The 26401-nt window shown below is 55.4% G+C and overlaps 3 protein-coding genes across 3 annotated transcripts; 2 read left to right on the top strand and 1 right to left on the bottom strand.

The window, feature by feature from the left end:
- The first annotated feature begins 5085 nt into the window (after positions 1 to 5085).
- Positions 5086 to 10782, top strand: Fbxo17 (F-box protein 17). The gene is made up of 5 exons (XM_077792965.1): positions 5086 to 5434; positions 6027 to 6138; positions 8558 to 8653; positions 9407 to 9542; positions 9952 to 10782. The coding sequence occupies exons 1-5, from the start codon at positions 5086 to 5088 to the stop codon at positions 10093 to 10095; spliced, it is 837 nt and encodes a 278-aa protein (XP_077649091.1). The 3' UTR covers positions 10096 to 10782.
- A 719-nt stretch (positions 10783 to 11501) lies between these two features.
- On the bottom strand, positions 11502 to 14892 carry Mrps12 (mitochondrial ribosomal protein S12). The gene is made up of 2 exons (XM_026412147.2): positions 14510 to 14892; positions 11502 to 12300 (listed from the first exon to the last, which is right to left on the bottom strand). The coding sequence occupies exons 1-2, from the start codon at positions 14556 to 14558 to the stop codon at positions 11930 to 11932; spliced, it is 420 nt and encodes a 139-aa protein (XP_026267932.1). The 5' UTR covers positions 14559 to 14892; the 3' UTR covers positions 11502 to 11929.
- Positions 14893 to 15099: 207 nt separating this feature from the next.
- On the top strand, positions 15100 to 26394 carry Sars2 (seryl-tRNA synthetase 2, mitochondrial). Its single transcript, XM_026412146.2, has 16 exons — positions 15100 to 15394; positions 19144 to 19239; positions 20778 to 20807; positions 21281 to 21421; positions 21495 to 21549; positions 21943 to 22006; positions 22184 to 22289; positions 22777 to 22824; positions 23035 to 23143; positions 23394 to 23439; positions 23523 to 23610; positions 23721 to 23830; positions 24378 to 24471; positions 24545 to 24637; positions 24734 to 24799; positions 24875 to 26394. Exons 1-16 carry the CDS (start codon positions 15128 to 15130, stop codon positions 25016 to 25018), a joined length of 1557 nt encoding a protein of 518 aa, XP_026267931.2. The 5' UTR covers positions 15100 to 15127; the 3' UTR covers positions 25019 to 26394.
- The last annotated feature ends 7 nt before the right edge of the window (positions 26395 to 26401 follow it).

Consider the following 26401-nt stretch of genomic DNA (forward strand, 5'->3'; position numbering starts at 1 on the left):
ACACAGGGGGTTGGATCAGGATTTGAATTCAAATAGGTCCAAGTTTGGACACCCACTGTTTCTTATTGGGGGCTACTTCAAGGGTCTCCATCCCACTCAAGGTAGGTCCCCAAGCATAGTTCCATCTAGCTAGTGCTGCATAACAGCCTGATGAACAACAATTCAGGCCAGGCAAGGTGGTGCACACCTGGAATCCCAACAATTTGGGAGGCCGAGGCAGGAGGATTGCAAGTTTGAGGCCAGCCTCAGCAATTTAGCAAGACCCTTTGTGACTTAATGAGAACCTGTCTCAAAATAAAACATAAGGGCCGGGCATGGTGGCACACGCTTGTAATCCCAGTGGCTCAGAGGCTAAGACGGAAAAATCACGAGTTCAAAGCCAGCCTCAGCAAATGTGAGGTGCTAAGCAGTTCCGTGAGACCCTGTCTCTAAATAAAATACATAAAAGGGCTGGGGATGTGACTCAGTGGTCAAGTGCCCCTGAGTTCAATGAAATTATGTTAATTGATCTTTTTTGAAAGTGCAAACAAACAAATAAATAAAACAAAACATTAAAAGGTCTAGGGTGTGGCTCAGTGGTAAAGCACCCCTGGGTTCAATCCCCCTGCCCCCCCAAACGTTATTTTATTATTATCTTTTGTGGTTCTAGGGACTGACTGAGCCCAGCTAAGTGGTCCACATTTTGGGGGGAGGGTCTCATGCAGTTGCCATCAGACTGGGGCCGAGGCTGGGTCATCCCAGAGCTTCTTCATTCCTGCATCTGGCGATGGGGAGATTGAAACAGCTGGGGCTGGAGCAGCTGGTGCCACCTCCCTGTCTCCGCCTCTCTCTGCATGAGGACTTCAGGGCACCCAGGCTCCTGCCATGACACAGGCAGCTTGCTCTAGCTAATTAATTGTGCAAATCTCTTTCGAGCTCATGCCAACCCCACAGCTCAGGGATTTCACTTGGGCCGTTTGCAATCAGCCTTGGTGGGTACGATTTACCCCACGGAAAGTCACAGAGTCTATAAATCCCAGCTCTTCCCCACCCGGCTCCTAAGAGCCACTTGTTAACCATTTAGCAGCACACCCCTGGACTCAGGGCTCCAAAGGAGGGCCCATCAGGCAGGGGCCTTTTGAGGTTTTGGAAATCCCTGGGCAACGTCACTTCCGCATTGCTCTGGAAGCTGAGGTGGTCACAAAGACCCTGCAACTTAATGAGAAGTTATAAACTCGGGAAGAACATGTCAGTAGGGAAAGTCTTTGTAGTTATTTGGGGCAAGTAGGGCAGCAGGAAGTACCGGGCTTGAAATTGGCCTTGAGGCTGCAACATGTTGGATATGAGGGACCTGGTGTGTCCTGAGCAGCTGCTTGTGTGGTTGGTGTAGGATGGCTGAGAACGCAAGAGGTGCGTTTTTATATTGTTTGTTTTGGTACCAGGGATTGGACGCTAACCCACTGAGCCACATCCCCAGCCCGTTTTTGTATTTTATTAGAGACAGGGTCTCACTGAGTTGCTTAGGGCCTTGCTAAGTTGCTGAGGCTGGCTTTGAACTCATGATCTTGCCTCAGCCTCCTGAGCTGCTGGGATTACAGGTGTGGGCCACTGTGCCTGGCAAGAAGCGTATCTCTTGGAGATCCTTGCTCCTTAATGGTGTCTGAGTGCCCTCATTGGCTGAGACAGCCACCCCAGCCCCAGATTGCCAGAGACCAGCACACTCCTAAGAAAAGTGGACCTGGTTGGTCTCATATCCCTGCCAGGCAAACTGGTGGCTGGTTTAGGAGTCACAGACAATTATTAATACAACTAACTAACAACCAAGTGGAAAAAAGCACAAACTAATCTCTAAAATCTGTCTCCATGACTTCAGTTCTTCTGTAGTGGGGATAAAGATGGTGTCAGAGCTGGGTCTGGTGGTGCACACCTGTCATCCCAGCAACTCAGGAGGCTGAGGCAGGAGGATCATAAGTTTAAAGCCAGCCTCAGCTACTTACCGAGACCCCATCTCAACATAAAAATTAAAAAGATACAATAGAGTTTTTGCTCTATCCATGGGACACCTGCCTGAGATAATTTTTTCTTTTTTTCAGTGCTGGGGATTGAACCCAAGGCATTGCACATACCAGGCAAGTGATCTACCATGGAGCTACATCCCCAGCCCTCCAGTCCTCTTTTCTTTCAAACAAAACCTTAATCAATCTGCTTAAAAATAATAATAGCTGACATGAACTGAGCACTTCCTGTGTGCGCCCATATGACAAGCATTAGCTCATTGGAGCCTCTTAACCCAGGGCGACCTCGGAGGATTGTTTCGCCTGTTAACAAGATGATCAGATTCAGTGAGATGATCCAGCTTAGACGCACAGTACGATGGCTTAATTAGGGCCAATAAATACACTGTGTGAAAATATCACAGCTGAATAGTTGCTTGTTGCTTTTTTGTGAAGCGTAATAATAGTATTAGCAACTGACATAATTTGGTGCTTAATATTAAATTAATATCGCTCTTACTTATGAGCCCCCACGGGCTTTTTGTAAGCACTTTATAAATAAATATTGATTTGCCTTATCCTCACTATTGCCCTATAAAGTTGGCACTTTTTTTTTTTTTTTGGTGCTGGGGATTGAATTCAAGGGTACTTAACCACTGGGCCATATCCTCAGTCCTTTTTAGTTTTTATTTAGAGGCAGGGTCTCACTGAGTTGCTCACAGCCTTGCTAAATTGCTGAGGCTGGCTTTGAACCTGTGATCGTCCTGCCTCAGTCTCCCGAGTCCCTGGGATTACAGGCATGTGTCACCGCGCTCAGCAGAAGTCAGCACTTTTAACATCCCATTTTCAGAAGAGGAAACAGGTAAAGAGAGGTTAAGCGACTTGCCGGTGATCCTAAAACTAGCTGGAAGCTTAGTTGGGACTTGGACCCAGACAGGATGGGTGGGCGACTCTGTGCTTTCCCTACTAGAGGGATCTGCCTCAGGGTATGAAGTGAGTTTTGACTAGACCTTGAGCTAGTCACTGAGTTCTTATTAAATAAATGTGTCCCACCTGGTTACACATGTGTGACATCAGTTCCCTCATCCTCGAAATGGTTTTGCTTGTATTTTTGTGGGTTTTTGTTTTGTTTTGTTGTTGGCAGCCATGAGGATAGAACCCAGGGCCTGACACATGCCAAGCAAGCGCTCAACCACTGAGCTGCATGCCAGCCCATTCATCCGTTTAACATTCTCTTTTTTGAATACTTAGTATGCATCAGGCACTGTTGTAGGCACTTAGTATGAATCAGGCACTGTTGTAGGCCACGTGCAAAAGAAACAATTTCTGCCCTCATGATGATTATGATATGGTAGGAAAGACAGATATTAAAGAGGATTAATAAGTTAATTGCATAGTTATTCGTGTTTTCTGTTAGAAGGTGATAGGTGTGTTAGAGAAGTGTTAAGTGAGTTGAAGGGAAGGGGCGTAGGTAGTGGTGGTGACGCCCTGAAGTTGTAAATAAGGTTGTCAGGGAAGGCCCCATGGAAAAGCTGACATTTGAGCAAAGACCTAAAGCATATTTGGAAGTAAGCAAAGAAATCATCTGGATCCAGGTGGAGGGGACAGCCAGGGTGAAGGCCCAGAGGCACAGAGGCCCCAGAAACACGGAGGCCAGTGCGGCTGGGGCAGAGTGACTGAGAGGGAGATGAGAATAGAGAGGATGAAGCAGATCACAGGGGCCTCGTGGACCCCGGGAAGGACTGAGCTTTCACCTGGAGTGGGGTGGAGTCACAGGAGGGCTCCAAGGAGGGCAGGGCACTACCTGTGACTTGGATGCTTGTGAGGAGCGACCCTGGAGGAGAGAAGCAAGGGGGAGAGGGATGGCAAGGATTGATAGAGGGGCTGGGGATGTGGCTCAAGCGGTAGCGCACTCGCCTGGCATGCGTGCGGCCCGGGTTCGATCCTCAGCACCACATACCAACAAAGATGTTGTGTCCGCCGAGAACTAAAGAATAAATATTAAAAATTCTCTCTCTCTCTCTCTCTCTCTCTCTCTCTCTCTTCTCTCTCTTTAAAAAAAAAAAAAAAAGGATTGATAGAGAAGAGTTTCAGAGGCCCAGCTCCGACTCTGTGAGATCAGAGAGAAGAGAAAGAGCCAGCCAGGGAGACTGACAAGAAACCATCGGAGACGACAGGAGTCCAGAGGGGAGGTGGGGTGAATAATCAGCAGATGCTGCTGAGGTCAAGCAAGGCGACCAAGGGACAGTAACTAGGCCTGGCATCCTGGAGGTCGCTGTTACCTCAACATCTCAGCACAGGGCAGGGAGCAAGGCCAGACTGGAAAGGTTGGCAAGGGAATGAAAGCTGAAGATGTGAGGTGGTGAGTCTAGACAATTGTTTTGAGAAGGTTTTTGTTTGTTGAAGATGGAGCCTGGGGCCTTGCACATGCTAGGAGAGAGCTCTACCAAGCTGGTTCCCGTGTATTCTTTTTTTTTTTTTTTTTTTTTGGTACTGGGGATTGAACCCAGAGGCTCTCAACCACTGAGCCAATCCCCAGCCCTTTTTATTTATTTATCTTGCTGAGTTGCTTAAGGGCCTCGCTAAATTGCTGGAATTACAGGTGTGGGCCACTGCACCGGCTTTTTTTTTTTTTTTTTTTTTTTGAGACTGGGCCTCTCACTTGGTTGCAAGAAGCATTGCTATAAAAAGAAACAAGGAAATGGGGCTGGGCCGGGGATGTAGCTCAGAGGTAAAGCACATGCCTAGTGTGCATGAGACCCTGGATAGAAAGCTGGAGGGGCCAAGGGAGGGTTGGGGTTAGTTTTCCGCTGGGAGGGGTCTGTATCTTATGGTCATATAAAGTGCTTTGCCTGGCACAAGTGCGATGGGAGCTAGGGTTAGCGGCCTAATGGAGTCAGTGGGCCCAGGGAGGGGTCTTTTGCCCCAGAAGGAAGGAGGAAGAAGTGAGGGTCTCTCTTTCTCTATCAATGTTCAGAGCCAGGAGACTGGAACCGAGTCCGTAGCTTCGTAGCTTCCGCGGCCGTGGCAGCCCCTGGGTCGCTCAGGGACCCCATGACCTTGGCGCTGACTCGCCGCCCCCTCTCGACCTGCAGGACGCCGGCGGCGGGAGATGGGCGCTCGGCCGTCGCGGCGGCGGCTGCCCGCAGACCCGCCCGTGGCCCTGGACGTGCTGCCCCCGGAGCTGCTGGTGCAGGTGCTGAGCCACGTGCCGCCGCGAGCCTTAGTGACCCGCTGCCGCCCGGTGTGCCGCGCCTGGCGCGACGTGGTAGACGGGCCCACCGTGTGGCTGCTTCAGCTGGCTCGCGACCGCAGCGCCGAGGGCCGCGCTTTCTACGCCTTGGCCCAGCGCTGCCCACCAAGCGACGACGACGAAGAAGAGCTCCCGCTCTGCGCCCTGGCGCGCTACTGCCTGCGGGCGCCCCTGGGCCGCAACCTCATCTTCAACTCCTGCGGAGAGCGTGCGTGCCGCGGGCGGGGGGCGTGGCCGGGCGGGGGCGTGGCCGGGGGCGGGGCGGGAAGATGTGGTGGGCCGGGGGACTGGAGACCTGTGGGGTGTGAGGCCCCGCGAGACTGAGGGGCGGGCGGGGCCAGGGCAGGGCTGTGGGCAGGGCCTGAGATATAACCAATAGGCAAGGCGGCTGGAGGGCCCAGGAGGCGGGGCTCAGACGGGAAGCTGGAGAGGTAAACCCGGTGGGCGTGGCCTAGGAAGTGGAGCCAGGGGCGTGCTGGGCTGAAGCCAATTGAGGGCTGGAGGGGGCGGAGCTTGCATAGGAGGCCTGGACCACCTCGCAGGGGCGGGAAACCCGGAGAGTGGGCGGGCGAGGAGGGTAGCTGCAGAGATTGAGGGGAGGACAACAGAGGGGCGGGACCGAGGAGGAAGGACCGAATGGGGCCGAGAAGCTGAGTGGATGGGCGGTCTGTGTGGCGAGGTTGTGGGACCAGGAATACCACAGGCCAGGTCTGGTGGGCGGGGCAAGGTGGTGATGAGGGGCACTCTGCCGGGCCACCTGGCCTGAGGCTGTCTGTTATTCAACTGTTTTATTCTCGCAGAGGGCTTCAGAGGCTGGGAGGTGGAGCATGGAGGAAATGGCTGGGCCGTGGAAAAGAACCTGACACTGGTGCCAGGGGCCCCTTCCCAGACCTGCTTTGTGACTTCTTTCGAGTGAGTGGCCCTTGTTCGTGGGGGTAATGGCCTAAAGAGGGCAAGGAACCCGATTCACCATCCTTGTCCCTACCTTCAGTCTCTCTCCTCTTTCATCCATTTACCAACGTTTGTTGAAAGCCTGCCAAATACTCAGATTCCAGGCAGTTTTATAGGCCAGAGATACAAGGAAAAATCAGAAACGTTGGCAATGTGCCCGTTTTTCTTTTTCATTTTAAATGTAGAGTTGGGGGGGACAAACATAAACAGTAACATAACAACAAAACAAGCATTTTAGAGGGGTTAGCCTATGCTACACACTTTACATGTAACTCAATTTTGGCAACAACCCTATGACACGGGTACTATTCTTGGAACGTTTTATAATAGGACACTGAATTTCAGAGAAAAACTAATATCTAGTGATGGAGCTGGGGTTTGCACCCAGGTGATATAGCCCCGGAGCTTCTGATTATGATAAATACTATGAAGACATCAAAACTATTTGATTAATTAGTTGATTCTCTCTTGTACTTGCCCCACCCCCACCCCATACTCATTCTGCTTGTCCTCTTCTTTAGGTAAAGGTTCCCTTGTGGCATTACCTAGCTTTTTAGTCATTGCCACTACATATGGGTGAAGTGATATCTCTTTGCTTACTTTGCATTGTTATGTTTACTAATAATGAAGCATGTCTTCATGTGCTTGCTAGCTTTTAAAATTCATTCTTTTGTAAATTACCTGTTCATATTTTCCACTAGGACTGAAATCTTTTTCCTAAAACATGCAAGAATTCCTTGTAGTCTTGCTGGGTGTGGTAATGCACGCTGTAATCCCAGCAGCCTGGGAAGTTGAGGCAGGAGGAAGGCAAGTTCAAAGCCGGCCTGGGCAACTTAGGGATGCCCTGTCTCAAATTTAAAAAGGGCTTAGTGGTTAAATGGCCCTGGGTTCAATCCTCTATGCAGGTAGGGAGGGAGGGAGGGGGAGAATTCCTTATAGTCTAGATGTCCCTTGTCCATCCTGAGAGTGGCAGAAATTTTTTCCCAATCTGCCATCGCTACTAACTGTGTTCTTTGTTGGCAGAAATCTGTTATTTCTGTATGATCAAACTTCTCTCTCTTTTTGCTTTAGAATATGTATTCTTGGGCTGGGGGTATAGCTTAGAAAGAGAGCGATTCCCTGGCATACATGAGGCCATTGGTATGATACACAGAACTGAAAAAAAAATTGTATTCTTGAAATTTTTTTTAAACAATTCCTCCCCACCCTAGATATTGACACTGGTCTTTTATGTGTCTCTTATATTCTCTTCTAGTAACCTCACAGCTCTTTACATTAGATCTTTACTCTTGAATGTGCTGTTATGTAAGGACCAACTCCCCACACACCATATACTGAGGCAGTTTTCCCACACTGTCTGCTACAGAATCCTTCCACTCCCCATAGAATGGTGTTGCTGTCTGTATCATTTATGACGTCTGCATATATACCTAGGTCTGTCCCTCACACTCTTCTGCTCCACAGATCAATGTCTGCTGTATTCTCAAAGAGGGCTACACTATTTCTGTTAGTATCTTACATTCAAATTAGGAAAAGGAACTGTTTGTAAATATTGGGCAGACTACAGGGGATCCTACCGGACCCCAGGGCTGGGCTAGTAATGAAGAAGAGGAGGGACATTGCCACCTCCAGCCTTCAGGGGAAGGGAGGAAGCAGCTATTGAAAAAGGACAGAGAAGGCTGTAAGCAGAGGGTGCTGAGGGGCTGTGTCTTCCTTTGGGAGACACAGCCGTCTCTCAGGATGGACCCAGTAGGTTTAGTACCTGACTTTGACTCTGTCCCCTTCCTTGCATCTCCTGCTGCAGCACCCCATTGGCCCACCACCAGGAAGCAGAAAATAAGGGTGACAATGCCATAAAGATCATGCGACCTTGGCCCTGGGACCCCACACATTTTTCTTTTTCTGTTTAATTGAGACTGGATCTTGTCTCAAACTTCAGGTTGGTCTCAAACTGGGCCCAAGCAATCCTCCTGCCTCTGCCTCCTAAGTAGCTAAGACTACAGGTACCCACTACCATGCCCAGTGGGCCCCCACATTTTAGGAGGCCCAGGAACTCCCTGCTTGTGTGTCCACTGTGTGACCTCCATTTGCACTCATACCCGAGTCCCCCACAAGCACTCAGGGCAGGCTGGTATATAGGTCAGCCTCCTGGAGCCCAGAACAGGGTGGAAAAAGGGGAGGGGATCTGAGACACAAGGAGAGATGCCCAGCACAGTGACGCAGTGACACAGCCTATCGGGCATCTTCCTATCCTGGAAAGCAAACCCTGAGCCGCTACTTTAGGCATGGTGATCTGAGGAAGCGTCCTGAAAGAGGTGATTTCTAGGTGCAGCTTGAAGATCAGCACTGTGTGCTCCATCTCCTGCGTCTCCCCTCCCAGATGGTGCTTCAAGAGGCAGCTTGTGGACCTGGTGATGGAGGGCGTGTGGCAGGAGCTGCTGGACAGCGCCCAGATCGAGATCTGCGTGGCCGACTGGTGAGTGGAGTAGCAGTCTGTCCTGGAGCCACAGAGGTGAGCCATGGTGTTGGCGCAGCAAGACCTCAGTTCCAGCCTCCATCGGAGGTCAGGCTGGAACTGCGCCTCTTTGGGTGAAGCAGACTGTCATAGTTGCACAGCCAGGGAGGGGTGGACCCTTGGTGAGCCCAGGGCACGGGCTATGCCCGCCTCCCCACCCTCTTCCCAGCAGACCCCCTGGGTTGTTCACATGAGGCCAGCAACTGGTCTGATGTCACCATCATCCCCAACTCTGCGTTGACCCTAAGGTCCAAGGCTTCTGAAAGCGCCGCCATGCCCTAAGAACTGACGTTCAGAGGAAGCACAGTTGGGGTGGGGACCATGAGCTTACAGGAGCTCCCTCCTTCCAGAGCACCCAGGTTCCCCGCGTGGCACTCCGTCTCTTCCCTGGGGCTCCAGTTCTTTCTCCAGATCTTCGGGCTCCTCCCCTAGGTTGTGGCTGGGGCCCGGACCTCACAGCCCACGCACCCTAGTCTAGCCCCCCCCCCACAGCCCTCCAGGCTCCACTCCACTCCGGGGGCACCCAGGCTCCCCCCACGGACTCTGGCTCCATCCCAGGACCAGGCTCCTCCCCCGGAGATGCCCAAGCTGTGTAGGTGCGTAGGACCCTCATCTGGGTGCAGAGAAAACCAGCCTCAGCCTCCCTCCTTGATGCCCAACCCAGAAAGAGCTGGCTGGGTTGCAGGAGCATCAAGGCTCACTGCCACCCGGCAGGTGGGGCGCCCGAGAAAACTGCGGCTGCATCTACCGGCTTCGGGTCCGCCTCCTGGACGTGTATGAAAACGAAGTGGTCAAGTTCTCAGCGTCCCCCAACCCGGTCCTTCAATGGACTGAGAGGAGCTGCCGACAGGTGGGTCCAGAGCGCCTTCCCCTCACCCTCGACCCCCTCCCTCCAAGGCCCACCCGCCCAACCTGTCACCTACGGGGCTTCCCTTCTCCGCTGTCATCGCTGGACGCCAGTAGTAATAGCTGACGGTTTCTGAACCCTTTTACATCACATCCCAGGCCTCGTTCCAGGATGTTTGCAGATGTATTAGCACAACAGCCTTCAACAAACATTGAGCGCCTACTGTGTGCAGGGTACTGTTAAGGTGAACACAGTCCTTACCCTGTGCTTGTCTTTTTTGCTGCTGGCCTCACTGCTGTCCCCTAGCACCCCAGCACCCCCAGTAGGGCCCAGAGGTGCCTGCTGGGTATTTGGGAGCAGCTGCTGAGATGACGAAGAGGCGAGCACAGGACCCCTCCTTCTCGTCCCGCAGGTCTCCCACGTCTTCACCAACTTCGGCAAGGGCATCCGCTACGTGTCTTTTGAGCAGTACGGGAGAGACATGCGTTCTTGGGTGGGACACTATGGTGCCCTGGTGACCCACTCCAGCGTGAGAATCAGGATCCGCCCGTCCTAGTGACCAGCCTGACCCCGCAGTCCAGACTGCACTGCCACCTGCTGGATGCTGTCAAAATCAAGGGTGGCTTCACATCCCAGAGCCAGAGGATACTCAGGGACAGTGGGGGTCCCGTGTGGCTTGTTCCGGGCACACCTCCCGTAACCCACTTGCTGCTGTTTTGGCGTGGCGGTCCTCATGCTGTGTGACAAACCAGGGACCCAGGGGGCTCCTTAGAGCTTCCTCAGTTCCCCAGCTGGGGATGTCATAAAAGTAACTGACATTTAGTTGGTTCATGTCTATAAATTATTTCCTTATGTGATGTCACGGGGTAAACCATTCCCTGGTGACTGGTCTGCGTGTTTTGGGGTGAGCTGACTGCCGGCAGGGAGCGGAGGCCGTTCAGAGCATCTGACCTGGAGACCAGCAAAGACCTCAAAGGAATCCCATGTGGTTTGGAGAGTCTCCGGGATCCAGCTGTGGGGCCATGAACCCCCCCACTGCTGAGCAATGTCCACCCCGCTGCCCATCAGCACCTCCCCTGGGGCCAGGTCCCTGCTCTCAGCTCCAGCCGGATCCACCCTCCTTCCCTGCACTCACACCATCTTTTATAGAGACTTCTTAAGCAAGGTGTGCCAGGAGCGCTTTCCTCATTTCCGGGCATGGTCAACCAACCAACCAGCTCAATAAAATTGGTGCTAAACATGAGGTAACTGGTGTTTTTTGTCTATTATCAGTATAATGGTTCATCTCCAGCTCTGGTCTTTTAAAGGACCTTAGTTTCATGTTTACAATCTTTGTGCATGCTTACGGCACAAAGATGAGCTTCCAGAACCCAGAGGGCTACAGCTGAGTGACTCCCAGTTCTGCCCTCAGGGGTCTTCCCAACAGCTCTCATGCAGGTGTCCTTATCAATACCATTTAAATGACCTATTATTATAGCTCACCAGGCCAGTGCAGGGGAGGCCTGGGCTCCAGAGCCCAAGGATGAAAACACAACTCCCACAGCTTAAATTCAAATATGGCCAGGCCTGCGATCCCATGAGTCGGTATCTTGCTGTCAATGCCATTTGGAAACAGAGGCCCAGAGTGGGGGCCGCTATAGGTTGAACCCAGGCGTGTGAGTCACTACATCGAGTCAGGCAGCACACCTCGTTTAATCCTTTTTTAAAGATATAACTGGCTTTTGTTAGCAATTCATGAACCAGGCAGCATCCTGTCTACAGACCCAGCAAGATGCTCTGCTGAACTCCGAGGGGCTGTTAAACCCTTTCAGCACCCTTCGACCTCAACCCTGCAATGGCTGCCACTGCCCAGGTGCCCACGCTCGAGGGTGGGGCTGTCTGTGCCCTGCCCCTCGCTCAACCTGTGGGAGATTTCAGTGCTGCCTATTTGACTTCAAAGCTTAAAACAGCCCTACACGCATGCACTGTACACAGAGGCATGTAGTTTAATCTTCACCAAACGAAACGGAGAGGACACTGCAAATGGGATTATTTTTTGGAAGAGCAAACTGAGGCCCAGAGAGGATGGCAGCTGCCAGGGCCACAGCGAGAGGGCAAATGGTGCACAAAGGTGGGGACGGTTTGCATCACAACCGTGGGGACCTGTGTGCTTCCCAGGTGATGGCAGAAGAGGCCCCTCAGGCCAACTCTAAACACAGAAGCCAAGGGTGCTGACAGCACCCAGGGAACCTTATGGGCTATGGTGATCCTGAAGGAAGAGGCAGAGCTGGGCTTTGAACCCAGGTCCGGCTGCCTCTAGAACAGGAAGAGCAGACCTTGAAGGACCTGCTGGAGATCCCACAAGGAACGTCCCTGTTCTGCAGGTGCCCAGGCCTCAGCGCACTGGCTGATCACTTCTTCTTCTGCACGTGGCCACAGTCATACTTGCCCCGCACAACTTTGAGCTTGACTCCCGGCAGGTCTTGGGTGCGGCCGCCCTGCACAAGGACAACGTGGTGCTCCTGCAGGCTGTGGCCCTCCCCGGGGATAAAGCAGACAGCCTCGCGGCCTGTGCTGAGCCGGACGCGGCAGCACTTGCGGTTGGCTGAGTTGGGCTTCTTGGGCTTGCGGATGAACGTGCGCAGAACAACGCCCTTCAGCTGCGGCCGGCCTTCCGTGGGGCCCAGGCGCAGGGGTGGCCGCTTTGGGGGCCCCAGACGGTGCATCTGGTTCAGTGTAGCCATGGAGCGGGTGGCGCAGAGCTGGGATACCAGGGCCAGGCCTGGAAGGACACAGTGGGGAGAGTGGAAAGGGGTTAGCACCCCAGCACAGATGATGGCATCCTAACTCCACGTTGGCGTCCTGGCATCCGCCCAAGCACTTTACCTGGCCACACTGGCTTACCTCTGGGGGCATTAGGGACAACAGAGATGACAGCTATTTATTGAGCAACCACCTCCCATGAGATTGTTTTAAGCATTTTACATAAATTAACTCATGATATTCTTCAAAGAAGGAGCTCATCTGAATGCTGCTTAGACACGGTGACACGAGCATGTACACCGTGTTGCAGGGACAGACACTTGTGCCATCGCTGCCACAGCCTTCTGGGTATTCCTGGAGGTGTTGTGACCTCCTCTCAAACCCCTGCCCAACCTGTGGGTACACCCTGGCAGTTCTCCCTTCACCTCAGGTCAGAACCCACCAGCCCTCTCCCTCCTGCCCACGCCCATCTGAGTCTGCCCAGCCTCGTCCTCAGCCTGGGCTAATCGCACCTCCCCTCTCCCAGGTCTCCCTGCATCCTACCCACGCCCATCTGCAGTCTGCTCCTAAACATGCAACCAGGGGGAGTCGGAACGCGAGTCAGCTCATAACCCTCCCCTATTCAGATCCCTGCGGTGGCTCCATCGCCATCAGGTCCCCAAAACACCAACAGAGAGGAGACCATTGTGGCTGTGGTGGAGTCTAAGAAAAGGCAAGTGGTAGGGGAGGTAGATATATTCCCAATGAAGACCACCAGAATTTACTCATAGACTCGATGTAGGATATAAGAAGATTCAAAGACAACTGGCTTCTCAGAAACAAAATTTCACTGAGCACCTACTATATCTTGGCCCCAGTAATACAGACATAGCAGCAATGGGGAGCATTGGACCCTGTGCAAGTTCTTGGGCTGAGGTTACAGTGTCATACATCTATCCACCTCCTCTTCCTCTGTCACTAGCATAGATACCCCATCAGCACCACAACTTCACACTCCGTATCCAGCAGGCCCTCAACCTCTTGTCAACTCCAGTGTCTCCTTCTGTAAGAGTGACAGTAGAGGGCTGTGTAGCTCAGTGGCAGAGGACTTGCCTAGCTAGCACATGTGAGGCACTGGGCTTGATCCTCAGCACCATAGAAAAATAAATAAGTAAAATAAAGGGAATATGTCCATCTATAACTTAAAAAAAAAAAAAAGTGACATCAGAATCCTCAAAAGGAATGAGTCGTTTCTAGAAGTCACTGACTAGTGATGAGTCCTTGAACAAGATTCTTGGCCTGTCAGTGCCTCGGTTTCCCCATCTGCATCCTGGGCACTATGACCATGTCTCCTCCTCAGTAGTGTGTATGAAACTCCCACGAATCAATGCATTTCCAGCTAGCTCTGATTCCCACGGCAGGGGGCAGGCCTGTCCTGCCCACTTTTGTGATCCTCAGGGGAATGGCAAACAGAGGGGCTTAAGAAAAGTTGGCACAGTAAATAGGTGAATGAAATGCCTCAGAGGGCAGGATGCCTGAGAAGTTCCTTCAGTGCTTGGCACCTAGTAGGCTCAGGATAAACATCAATTGAATGAATGGCTAAAGGCCTTGCTTGGATGTCTAACCCATGAGAGGTATTTAATAATAACTTGCAGAAGGAACAAATGCAGTCAGGTGAACTTAAGTGAGAAGACATTGGCCACTTATTCTTCCCATTGGTACCAACGACTGAACCTGGGGTGCTCAACTACTGAGCCACATCCCATCCCTTTTTATGTTTTATTTTGAGACAGGGTCTCAGTAAGTTGCTCAGGGCCTCGCTAAATTGCTGAGGCTAGCTTTGTATTCAGGATCCTCCTGCCTCAGCCTTCCAAGTCCCTGGGATTACAGGTGTATGCCTCAGCGCCCAGCATGGTAGCCAATTTCCTTGTTGTGCGATCTTATGTTGTTCTTAAACTAAGAAGGCTAGGACATCACTGGGCATTATAATCTAATGGGATCACCACTGCGTATATATATGGTCCTCAACGTCGTTACGCCGGGCATGACTAGTTTACTAGTTTACTAGTCATAGTAAACATCAGTGCATCTACCTCCCACCACCTCTTGCTCTTGCACCCACAGCCCCGCCAAAAACGGACCAGGTACGTACTGAATTAAACTCACTGATTCCATCCGGGCTGTGACAGAGGCGCGCAAATCCCAAAGAGGAGAACTCTCAGTCCCTGCAGCCCAAGCCCCCAACTTACCACGACTTAGGGACATGTTGAGACCACGGAGAAGATGAGACCAGGACATGCCGCCGCTTGGTGCGTCCCCGTGTTAGGGATTAAGAGACTCAGAAAGGAGGATAAAGTGGCCGTAGTCGCAAAAGGTGTCAGACTCTCCCAGTCCCGCTCTCAGAACCTAAGGAGCCTCCTCTAAAGGTCTAGCCGCACAGCCAGAGTCCTTTCGCAAGTTTAGCCTCGCTCTGACCAGGATCCCCGGGACCCAGACGCCCTCGTCCGCATGCAGAAGGAAAGGGGAAAGTGGGCCGGGGAGGTTGGCAGGAGCTAAGGACTGCACTGACCTCACCGACCCTCGCACCGTCCTCAGACACGCTGAACAGTGCCTCAAGCCCTTTCCGGGTGCTACCGAGGCAGTGATTGGCTCGTTTATCCCTGACGGGGTGGGACTCAGACGATGATTGGGCCATAGAAGAGTCTATCCCAGTCCACGTTCCCCATTGAACAGTTTTTAAGGCACTGGAAGGATAATCTCTTCCAGAGTCTGATTGGCTCATCCCGAGCAGTAGAGCTGCTTTTTAATTGGTGTAAATGCGGAGTGGGCGGGATAAAGAGTGCGTGACTCTTTGTTCCCAGTCCAAGATGGCTGCGTCCATGGCTCGGCGTTTGTGGCCTTTGTTGGCTCGTCGAGGGCTTCGGCCCCAGGGAAACTGTGTCTCCAGCCAGAACCCAAGGAGGAGTTTCGCTGCAGAGAAACCAGACCGGAACCTTCTGTACGAGCACGCGCGCGAAGGCTACAGCGCTCTCCCTCAGTTGGATATGGAGCCTCTGTGCGCATGCCCAGAAGAGGTCGCGCGTGCCCTGGACCTCCGCAAGGGGGAGCTGCGGCCGGCTGATCTGCCCGCGATCGTGAGTGCGCTTGCGCCGGCTGACTGGGCTTGCAAGACGTGCTCTCGATGGCTAGGGGACGCCGGGGGCAGCTATTTGCAGGAATTTTTAGTTTCTTTTCGAGTTTAGCCAGTATGTTGTGCTTGGCACTCACTTATGTGGCGCTTGTCCCTGCTGTATGCTAAGACCTTACTATATGCCAAAGATGCTTTCTGTGCCATCTTGCGTCTGTTTCGTAATGTGCGCTGGGTACCCGCTGTGCTCTAGGAATTGACCATTACCAGTACCCTCTGTAGTCCAGCCTCTCGCCGGGCTTGCTGTAAGTCCGCAAAGAAAATTAGGAACGGGGTGTGAGTCAGATGGGGATGAGGGGTGAAGCTCTTGGGGAGAGCGAGGAACGAGCAGGTGAATTGAGTTTAAGAATGGACGGTTCCCTGGGCGCGTGGTGCACGCCTGCGATCCCCGCGGCTTGGAGGCAGGGGGATCAGGGGGATCGCGAGTTCAAAGCCAGCCTCAGCAGTTTAGCACGGCGCTAATCAACTTAACAAGACCCTACATCAGAAACAGAGCTGATGTGACTCAGGGGTGAGTGCCCCTGGGTTTCTAGTCCCTGATTCCAAACCAAAGAATGAATGAAAGGTTTCATTGAGCAGGTGTTTTAAGAAGCGCTTACTGCGTTTCCAGGCGTTGAGAAAAGGCGGTGAATAAATACTAAGTCACTCGCGCTTGTATAACATTACATGCTAGGAAACTAGAACCAGGGTCACCGTATCTCTAGAGGTGGGCTGAGTATAATGAGGTCCCCAAGTCTTACCAGCCTTTCTTGGATTCTTTATTAGCCTATTCTAAATGGTTTTTAGACTTTAGCCTCACTTAATTTTGCAACAGCCCTATGAACTAAGTGCTGTTATTTCCCTGATTACATCAGAGGGGAAACTAAGGCTCAGAGAGGTGAACTTGCCCAAGATCGTGATGTTGGTAAGTGACAGAGTGGGAGGGAATTTTGTGTCATGTTCTTCTTTTTTTTTTTTTTTTGGTGGTGCTGTGGATCGAATCCAGGCCTTGTGCGTGGGAGGCAAGCACTCTACCAACTGAGCTATATCCCCAGCTTCATTAAAAAAAAAATTTTTAGTTGTAGTTGGACACAGTACCTTTATTTTATTTTATATGGGGTGCTGAGGATGGAGCCTAGTGCCTCACATGTGCTTGGCAAGCACTCTACCGCTGAGCTACAAGCCCAGCCCCAAACCTGTGTTGTCATGACTCCAGAATCCAGTCTTTGCTCCATTATTCTCTCCCATGAGTAAGATGATCCGAGTTCAGTCTAGTAAAAGAAGTATTTTACATACAGTTATAAGTACGTAATTATAATCTATGTTAAGTGCTGTGGAGGCAAAGTAGAGCATGCCTGAGAGGGCTCAGGAGGTGGGTGGCATTAGGTAAAGATCAGTGGATTGCGTGAGATCCAGAAATTGAGGGAACAGGTGTGTTCCAAGTGGAGGGACCAGTGTTTACAAGAGCCAATGCGTAATGGAAGGTAACTTAGAGTGTCACAATCTTTGGTAGGGTTTTCCAGTCTTTGTGGCCAAAAGTAAGAAATACATTTCACACATCCACAATTGAAACCAAAGTTTTCTGCTCTTAGCATGTGTGAAGAATTTTTTTTTTTTAATTCTCTTTTGGTTTTAAAGTGATTGATTAGACCCTGCTATGATCTGGATGTGGTTTGTTCCCTCCAAAACTCATGGTGCAAATTGATCCTGAGTATAACAGCGTTAAGATGTAGGGGGAACTTTCAGAGGCGATTACATTAAGAGGGATTAATACTTTTCCCTCCAGAATGGGTCAGTTATCTTGAGAGTAGTTGTTTTTTTTTTTTTTTTTTTTTTTGGGGGGGGGAGGTACCTGGGATTGAACTTAGGGACACTCAACCACTAAGCCACATCCTCAGCCCTATTTTGTATTTTATTTAGAGATAGGGTCTCACTTAATTGCTTAGTGCCTCCCTGTTGCTGAGGCTCGTTTTGAACCAGTAATCCTCCAGTCTCAGCCTCCCGAGCGGCTGGGATTACAGGCGTGAGCCACTGTGCCTGACTTGAGAGTGGTTTTTTAAAATATTTTTTAGTTATCCATGGACACAATTTCTTTATTTTGCTTATTTTATGTGGTGCTGAGGATCAAACCCAACGCCTCACATGTGCGAGGCAAGTGCTCTATCACTGAGCCCCAGCCCCAGCCCCAGCCCTTGAGAGTGGTTTTTATAAAGACAGGCCACCGCTCCTGTCTCACTCACACCCACTCGCCCTTCCACTTTCCTGCCAAGTTGTGCCACAGCTCAAGGCCCTCGACAGATGCTGTCATCTGATTTTGGACTTCCAGCCCCTGGAACCGTGATCTGCTTTCTGTTATACATGACCTAGCCTCTGGTATTCTGTTTTAAAAGCAGAAAGTGGACAGATGCCCTTTAGGATGGCTGTTTAAGAACAAAATAGGACTGGGGTGGAGCTCAGGGTAGAGAGAGCATTTTCCATTTCTCCATCACGGGGTGGGGGGGCAGAAAAATAAACATTGTCAAGAATTCTGTTAGGAGGAATTAGAGTCCTCCACATCGCAGATAGAAGTGTAAAACAGTGAGCTGCCACGGTCCTGTTGCCAGTTTTCAAAAAGTTAAATACAGAATTACCACGTGGTCCAGCCGTTCTACTTCTGAGAAATACCTGGAATACTTCACAGAGACCGGGCCTGGGGTGAGGGCTGGGATGGGGAGTCCCTGTTCAAGGGTTTCAGTTGGGAAAACGGAGCCATTCTAGAGCTGGACGATGGGGACGCACCCCACAGTGTACTTAACCTCACTCAGCGTGCACTTCTAAGTGGCAGCAGTCTGGGATGCTGTAACAACACACAGACCTGGGGGCTTATGTAAACAGATTTGTTTCTCAGATTTGGAGACTGGTAAGTTCAAGATCAAGGCACCAGCAGGTTTGGTGTCTGGTTCGTAGATGCCATCTTCCGCGTCCTCGTGGTGGGAGGGGAGGGAGCTTCTGTGATCCCTTTTACGAGGGCACTAACTGCGATCCTCAGGACTTCCCAAAGGCCCACCTCTAATACCTTCATGTTGAGAGTTAGGATTTTCACATGAATTTGGGGGCCGGGGACCCAGGCTGGGTGCAGTGGTGCATGTCTGATCCCAGTGACTCAGAGGCTAAGGCTGGAGGACCCCAAGTTTGAGGCCAACCTGGGCAGCTTTATGAGACCCGTCTCAAAATTTTTAAAAAGGGCTGGTCATGTAGCTCAGCGGTAAATACCCCAGAGTTCAGTCCCCAGTAAGTACCAAAAACCAAAAAACCTGGATCAGGGGACACTGACGCGCAGTCCACACCCGTTACTCTAGGTCTCTCCTTAAGCCTGGAATCGGTTTCTGCAGGGGTCAGCCTTTCTCCTGGTCCACGGTCTAGTCCCAGGGGAGTGAGCAAAAGAAAGTTCGGGGTGGGGTCTTATCTTTAGGGAGGTGACCCAAGAGTCACAGGCACGTCCATGTCTTGGTCACGTGGACAAGAGCAGCTGCCAGGGAGAATGGAGCTTTGTCTTCGTAGGGGCGCCACGTGCCACCAAAACATCAGGAAAGGTGCTTCTGAGTGGGGGTGGGGAGAAAGGCTGCTGGGGTCAGCGGGGGCTCTGCCTGGGAACACCACTGGGCCAGGTGACCAGCAGGGCGAGGCCTCAGAGAGGAGCCAGGGCTTCACCTTTTCCGTCCTGCGTCCACCCCCCAGATTGCAGTGTGGCAGGAGCTGAGGCAGCTGCGGGAGCAGATCCGGAGCCTGGAGGCAGAGAAGGAGGCTGTGACAGAGGCCGTGCGGGCCCTGCTGGTGAGCGTGGGCCTGAGCAGGTGGGGAGCGGCAGTGAGGGTCCCTCCCAGTGCAGGCGCTTGAACCTGTGCACACGACAGCTTCACGGAACAGTGGCCAGGACCCGGCATCCCTAGGGGTGACTTAGCAGCTCTTCCCCGAGTCCCCGCCAGGCCCTGTCCCTCTGCACCTGCAGCGTGGGTGCCCTGCCTGCCCTCGGTCTCTGTCAGCTCCATGGTGGCTGCCGCAGTGCGCCATCGCCTTGCTTGACTCCGCCAGGGGCAGGAAACAGACTTCTCTGGCCTGATGCCTTTTCCAGGAGCAGGGAGATGGTTCCCTAAGCAGAGACCCCTCGGGTCTCGGGCCAGGCCCCACCCCACGCCCGTCATCAGCAGGGGATGGAGGCCCTGCTGCCCGCCTAGGCTGCCCGGCCTCAGCTGGATGCACCATCAACTGCCTGGGGAGGGCCCAGCGGAGCAGGTTCCATGGGGAAGGGGAAAGCAGGGATCCTGGAACCAAGAGGTTCTGCCAGAGAGGGCTCGAAAGCAAGCTCAGGGCTGGGGCTGCAGCTCAGTGGTAGAGAGCACGAGGCCCGGGGTCCCGTCCCCCCCATGGCAGACATCACAGAGCCTTCAGTGCGCACCAGGCACTGGCCGGTGCTGCCCAGATTCCTCATCCTGGCAGCAGCTCGGCGACAGGAACAGTGCCAGCCCAGGGTTTCATCTGGGGAGACTGAGACCCCAGAGGCTGATGTGCCTCAGTCCTGCAGTCAGGAATTGGAGAGGCCTCGCCCCGGGGATTCCATCTCCCTGTGCAGGGCCCTGGGCTGTGCTTGAAGCAGGTGGCCACAGACAGCGGAGCTCACCGCAGTGTTCAGGGAGAAGCTGCCAGCTCCCTGCCAGGGAGGCCTGCCATGGTCTCACCTCACAGATGGGGTGACTGAGGCCCAGAGAGGGCAAGAGATTGGCCTAAGGGCACAGCACTGGTGGGCACCCTGGCATTTAGACCCACACCTGTCTGATGCCCTCAGCTGCTCTGGATCATGGAAGGTTCAGAACATCCAAGGCCCTTGGGTGCAGGCCTCTGGGTCCACATTCTCAGACTTTTCCTTCCCTGAGCCTCAGTTTCCTCATCTCCAAATGGGGATCACTTTGCGCCGGCCTCACAGAGTGGCCGTGAGGTAAGGTCATGTGAGGCCTCTCACCCAGAGCCTGGCAGGAGGGGCAGGTGATAAATGCAGCTGCAGCCAGACCTTCAGGAAACTGAGGCAGGGGGATCTCAAGTTTAAGGCCAGGCTTGGCAACTTAGCAAGAATCAAATAAAAAGTAAAAAGGGCTGGGGACGTGGCTCAGTGGTAGAGCCCCCCTGAGAAAACTAAAGTATGCCCCAAATGAAAGACACATAAATGAACAACAGCCTGACAGCCGCAGGTGTGTCACTGTCGCCTGGCCTCTGTGGCTTCCCAGCGGAGCAGTGACAGCAGAGCCTCAGATCCCTTGGCGTCGGCTGGCCTTCACCCTGCGAGTTAATCCGCTAATGCCCCCATCTCTTTCCACCAGGTGAACCAGGACAACAGCCAAGTGCAGCAGGTACCCAGGGAGTCCACCTCGGCCTGGTCGGCCTGGTGGGTGGGCAGGGAGGCACCATGGTGGTAGTGGTTCGGGTGGGAGCGCCCAGCTCCTCGACTCCTGACTCCGAAGCCGCCTTCAGGTGTGGCCGCTGCGCTTCCCTGGCACCCCCAGCCCAGCGTCGTCCCCTTGGGGAAGGGAATGAGGGGTCAGGCACACAGTCCTGGTGGCTCCAGCCAGGTCCTGGGCTCGGTCTCATGAGCTCATCTCAGGTCACGTGTCCGTCTTGAGCCTGTCCCGGTGGCCAGAGCACTAGGCTGTCCCGGGGTCCAGATGGGAGCCTCGGCCGGGAGCTGCCGTGTGGTCGGGGAGGTTCCTGAAAGGCAGCTCAGGATGCGGGGCCCAAAGAAGTGTCCCATAGACCCTGCAGGAGGACTGAGGTCCATGGCTGGGGGCTCCACTCTGTCCCGGGCTGACCCCCTTTCCCTCCTCAGGACCCTCAATACCAGGGTCTACGGGCACGTGGCCGGGAGATCCGGAAGAAGCTCGCGCCCCTGTACCCCAGGGAGACCCAGCTCGAGGAGCGCTTCTACGTGCGGGCGCTGAGGCTGCCCAACCAGACCCACCCAGACGCCGTGAGTGCCGTGCTGGGTGGCGAGGGAGGACCGGCCCCCAGGCCGCCCCCCACAACGCCCTGTCTCCTTGCAGCCCATCGGGGATGAGAGCCAGGCCCGAGTGCTCCACGTAGTCGGGGAAAAGCCAGGTGGGCCATGCCCCAGGCCCAGGGCGCTGTCTGGGCCGGGCGCTTGGAGGGGCAGCACGTCTTCGGGTCTTGAGGGCTCGGGTATCTGGGCAGTTGTCAGCTCCTTCCCCCTCCCCTCCCCAGACCTACACCCCTCCCCCACCCCACCCCCTCTCCCCCATCACCCCCTCCCTGCCTGTGCGCACTCCCCTGCCTGATTCACTCTCCCTTCCTGTGCTTCCCTGTCCTTCCATGTCCCTGTTCCTCAGCTTTTCTCCCTGGGCCTCCCCCGCTCTCCCCGCTCCCCCTGCGTCCCACCCGCTGGTCTCCCTCCTTCCTTCCCTGGCCCCCCTCCTCGCCCTTTCTCCCCCCACCCTTCCTTCCCCTCACCCTCTGCTTTCCACCCACATCCAGCTTTCTCCTTCCAACCCCGGGGCCACCTGGAAATTGGCGAGAAGCTCGACATCATCCGTCAGAAGTGAGGCCCTGTCCCCGCACCTGCTGTCCCCACCTGGCAGCTGGCGGCCGCTCCTGCCCGGGGCTCTGCGTGCCTGAGAAGTGCCAGGGCCCTGCCCGGCATGAACGTCTGCTGCCAGCCCTGCCTGGCCCCCACCAGCCCCGGCCCACGTGCACCCGCTTGTCTTCTGTCCCCCAGGCGCCTGTCCCACGTGTCCGGCCACCGCTCCTATTACCTCCGCGGGGCAGGGGCCCTTCTGCAGCACGGCCTGGTCAACTTCACCCTCAACAAGCTGGTCCGCCGGGTACGGGCCGGAGGGGAGGGGAGGGCCACCTGGGGGGCGCAGGGGCCACAGGCGCCGTCTGGGAGCCTCTTGCACTGGGACAGACTTGATTCCTGTGATGACCCAAGGAGGCGCCTGCTGTCACCCCGCCTTAGAGACGGGAGGTCAGGCCTGGAGGGGGAGGCCAGTGAGGCCTGGACTGCTGGGCAGCTGCCCGTGGATGTGGAGGGTTTGGGGAGCCTGGGGCAGCGGGCTGACGGCAGGGGTATTGGCTCTGGCGAGGGACAGCTCCAGCCGCCCCAGGTGGGACCAGGCGGGGGAAGTGGAGCTGAAGGGACTGCAGCCCAGAGCCCCAGCACGGGACACCCAGGCCCAGGCCCCTGCTCAGGCCTTCAGCAGTTCCCTGCAGTGGGGTGGGCTTGGGTGTGACAAGGGGCGCCACCGGCTCACTCTGCAATGTCCCTCCTCTGGACTGAGCTTGGGTCCTGACGCGATTACCCCCCCACAGGGCTTCACCCCCATGACGGTGCCAGACCTTCTCCGAGGAGCCGTGTTCGTGAGTGAAGCCCTGGGTGCAGGCCCTGTGTGGGGGACCTGAAGCAGGGGGACCAGCAGCCCCCCTGAGGACAGTGCCCAGGGCTGAGTCGAGGGGGTCAGGCCATAACTGGGAGGCCAGGGTGATTCCCGATGCTTCTGTGGGGGACCAGGGGCTGTGACTTTGGACTAGGGGAGGCCCAGGTTGCCTGACCCCATGGCCTTCCCCCAGGAAGGCTGTGGGATGACGCCAAATGCCACCCCGTCCCAAATTTACAACATTGACCCCTCCCGCTTCGAAGACCTCAACTTGGCTGGCACGGCCGAGGTCGGGCTTGCAGGTGAGCACCTACCTGGATGGAGCGGTGAGGAATGGCAGGATTGTCAGGGGACACACAGTGGTGGGTGAAGCTTGCCCAGGACAAGGGCCAACATGTACAGTTGTGTAGGTTGTTTACTGCTCAACAGAACAGTGACAGTCCAGCCACATACTCTGACCTGGCATTGTTTCCAGAGGAATGCCTTTCTGAATGTCACCCTGTGGGCAGCAGCAGCCTCGGCTGACCCCATCCTTCCCCCTTCTCCTCCCAGGTTACTTCATGGACCACACTGTGGCTGTCAGGGACCTGCCAGTCAGGTGACACTCAGTTCCTTTAGACCCTACCCAACCTGGACGTTCACTCTGCCCTGCCTGGTCTGACCACACCTGTTCCTCACCAGGATGGTCTGTTCCAGCACCTGTTACCGGGCTGAGACGGACACGGCGAAGGAGCCCCGGGGGCTGTACCGAGTGCACCACTTCACCAAGGTGGGCACAGCTGGCACTGGCTGGCAGGGGTGTCCCCCGCCCGTCCGTGGCCTCCTGACCCCTGTGCCCTCCCCCCTGGCCTCCTGACCCCTGTGCCCTCCCTGCCCCAGGTGGAGATGTTTGGAGTGACAGGCCCTGGGCTGGAGCAGAGCTCGCAGCTGCTGGAGGACTTCCTGTCCCTTCAGGTGGAGATCTTGACGGAGCTGGGCTTGCACTTCCGGTGCGGAGAGGGCCACTTCTGGGGGGTGGCCGAGGGCGGGGCTGAGGAGGACAAGGACCTGCTAGGTGCTCCCCCATCTGGAGCCTCCTTTGCTCCTTTTTCCCAAATGAGGCTTACAGGACCACGTCCAGGAGGTCTGTCTGTCCCTGTCGACCTTCCTGGGAGCAGATGCGGCCTGGCTGCTCCCGTCCCCAGGGCCCTGCCTCCATTGCAGGCCCAGGACGCCTCTTTCCCATCCAGTGGAAAGCGGGCAGGAAAGGGAGGACCCAGGCGTCACTGTCCCCGCGTCCCTAAAGCTGAGAAAGGCACTTTTTTCCGGGTGACCATTATAGAGCTGGGTGCTCCTGGGGGAGGTGGCTGCGGGGCTCGGCCTTCTCTCCCTCCACCAGCCCCCGCCCCGCCCTCCTCCTGTGCCACCCTCTCCGACACCACCGCCCACCCCTCCCCTCTGCCACTGTCTGTCCTCTGTCTCGCTGCCGTCTGGCCTCCGTGGCCTCTGCTGCTCCCCTCAGCCGCAGCCTTCCTCAGGCCTTGCCCTTGGCCGCAGGGTCCTGGACATGCCCACCCAGGAGCTGGGCCTTCCCGCCTACCGCAAGTTCGACATCGAGGCCTGGATGCCCGGCCGAGGCCGCTTTGGGGAGGTGAGCCCTCCGGCGGGCGCGGGAGGACAGGCCAGCCCCCGTGGCCACCTTCTCAGCCCCTCTCCCCCCCCAGGTCTCCAGCGCCTCCAACTGCACTGACTTCCAGAGCCGCCGCCTCCACATCATGTTCCGCACGGAGGCCGGGGAGCTGCAGTTCGCGCACACGGTGAGGGCTGCCCGCCCAGAGCCTCCCCAGCGGCCTCCCTGGGCCAGGGCAAGGGGTCAGGGGCGAGGGGTCGGGGCCTGAGCCGTCTGTCCCCAGGTGAACGCCACGGCCTGCGCGGTGCCACGCCTCCTCATCGCCCTCCTGGAGAGCAACCAGCAGAAGGTGTGGGTCCAGCCCGAGTGCCAGGGAGGGGGCCGGCTGGGCAGGGCAGTGTCCTGAGGCCTCCTCTGTCCCCAGGACGGCTCCGTCCTGGTGCCCCCTGTGCTCCAGCCCTACCTCGGCACCAATCGGATCACGGCCCCCACCCACGTGCCTCTCCAGTACATTGGTCCCAACCAACCCCGGAAGCCCAGAGACCCTGGCCAGGCGGCCTCCAGCTGAGAACGTCACACACCAGTGGTTGTCACTGCTGCCTGGGCTGCAGAGGCCCGGCCCAGGGACCTGTTTTCCTGAACCCTCCCCCCGCCCGCCCGCCCTGGGTGACCTGTTGCTCCTGGGGCCCGCAGCAGGAGGCAGGACGGCTGGGACCGGAGGAGGACGGACAGACTTCTGTCCTCCATCTTCCTTTCCTCCCTCGTGCTGGGCGGAAGGTCCTCAATAAATGGCTAGAACAGGGACCTCTGTGCGGCTGTGAGCAGGGGCAGAGCCTGGGCCACCCGGGAGGCGCTGGGCAACGGCAGGGGGTCCCAGCCGACATCAAGGGTCTGTGGCTGTGAGGACTGGGCTGGCAGCCTCCAGCAACCCCAGGCCACAGGCAGGTGCCCCGGGCCCCCAGGGCAGGCCTCTGCTGGCCGCTGGAACCCACCTCGCTTCATCCCGTCCCCGGCTCCAGCGTCGACCCTGAGGTTTCCTCAGCAGTTCCTCCCACGTCCCTGTCCAGCTCGTCGGTGACCTTGGCAGTCCACCTTCAGCATCTTGCCACAGCCTGTCATGCCCTCTCCTCCCTGCCCTCTGCCAGTCCTGCTGCCCAGTGTCTCCTCCTTGGATCATCACGGAAGCCGGCTGTCCCCTTGACGCCCTGTGAACCCCCAAGTCAGCGCCTGCCCCTCCCTCCCTGAGCCCCCACGGCTCCACCAGAGTAAAGGACGAAGTTGTCATGGCCCCACGTCTGTGCTCTGTCGAACTCACTGCAGCGTTCTCTCCTTCCCTACGTAACCTGTGTGTATGTCGTCGTCACCCCCTTCTCCAGCGTCAGGACTGGGGTGTTGGCCAGGTTGTTCACTGCTGTAGCCCCAGGGCCCAGGAGGGGAGCTGGCCTGTAGAAGGTGCTCAATAAAACTGAGTGGACTGTGTGCAGTCCCCCGCGCGGGCACTGTCGTACGTGCCGTACACACTATTTCACCCTCACCAGCAAGCTGTGGAGTGGGTTGTCACCAACCTTGTTTTATAAACACAGAAATGCCAGAAGTTAAGCCATTGTCCCTGGCCTGCATGTCTGGCAAGTGGCAGGACTGGGACCCAGGCCAGAGCCCAACTGCGGCCTCTTGAGCCAGTGACGTTCCTTCCTAGGTGAGGAGGATGGTTGCCCTGATGGGTCTGAGTGGCTGTCCCTGGACTCAACCCAGGGCCTCCTCCCGCTGGGGCCCATAAGAAGCAGCCCCTGTGTCCGGGAAGGAGACACACCGCGCCCGAGGCCTGGAAGCTGGGGGCGGTGTGCAGGTCCCGTCCCCATGAATAATTGAGGGTCTGGGGCAGGCGGGCTGCTCCGCAGCTGTCCCTGTGCCGCAGGCTGGGAGGGCGGAGCAGGGTCACTCCCTTCCTTGC

Source organism: Urocitellus parryii, chromosome 15 (genome assembly GCF_045843805.1).
Source record: "Urocitellus parryii isolate mUroPar1 chromosome 15, mUroPar1.hap1, whole genome shotgun sequence".
NCBI classification, from domain to species: Eukaryota; Metazoa; Chordata; class Mammalia; order Rodentia; family Sciuridae; genus Urocitellus; species Urocitellus parryii.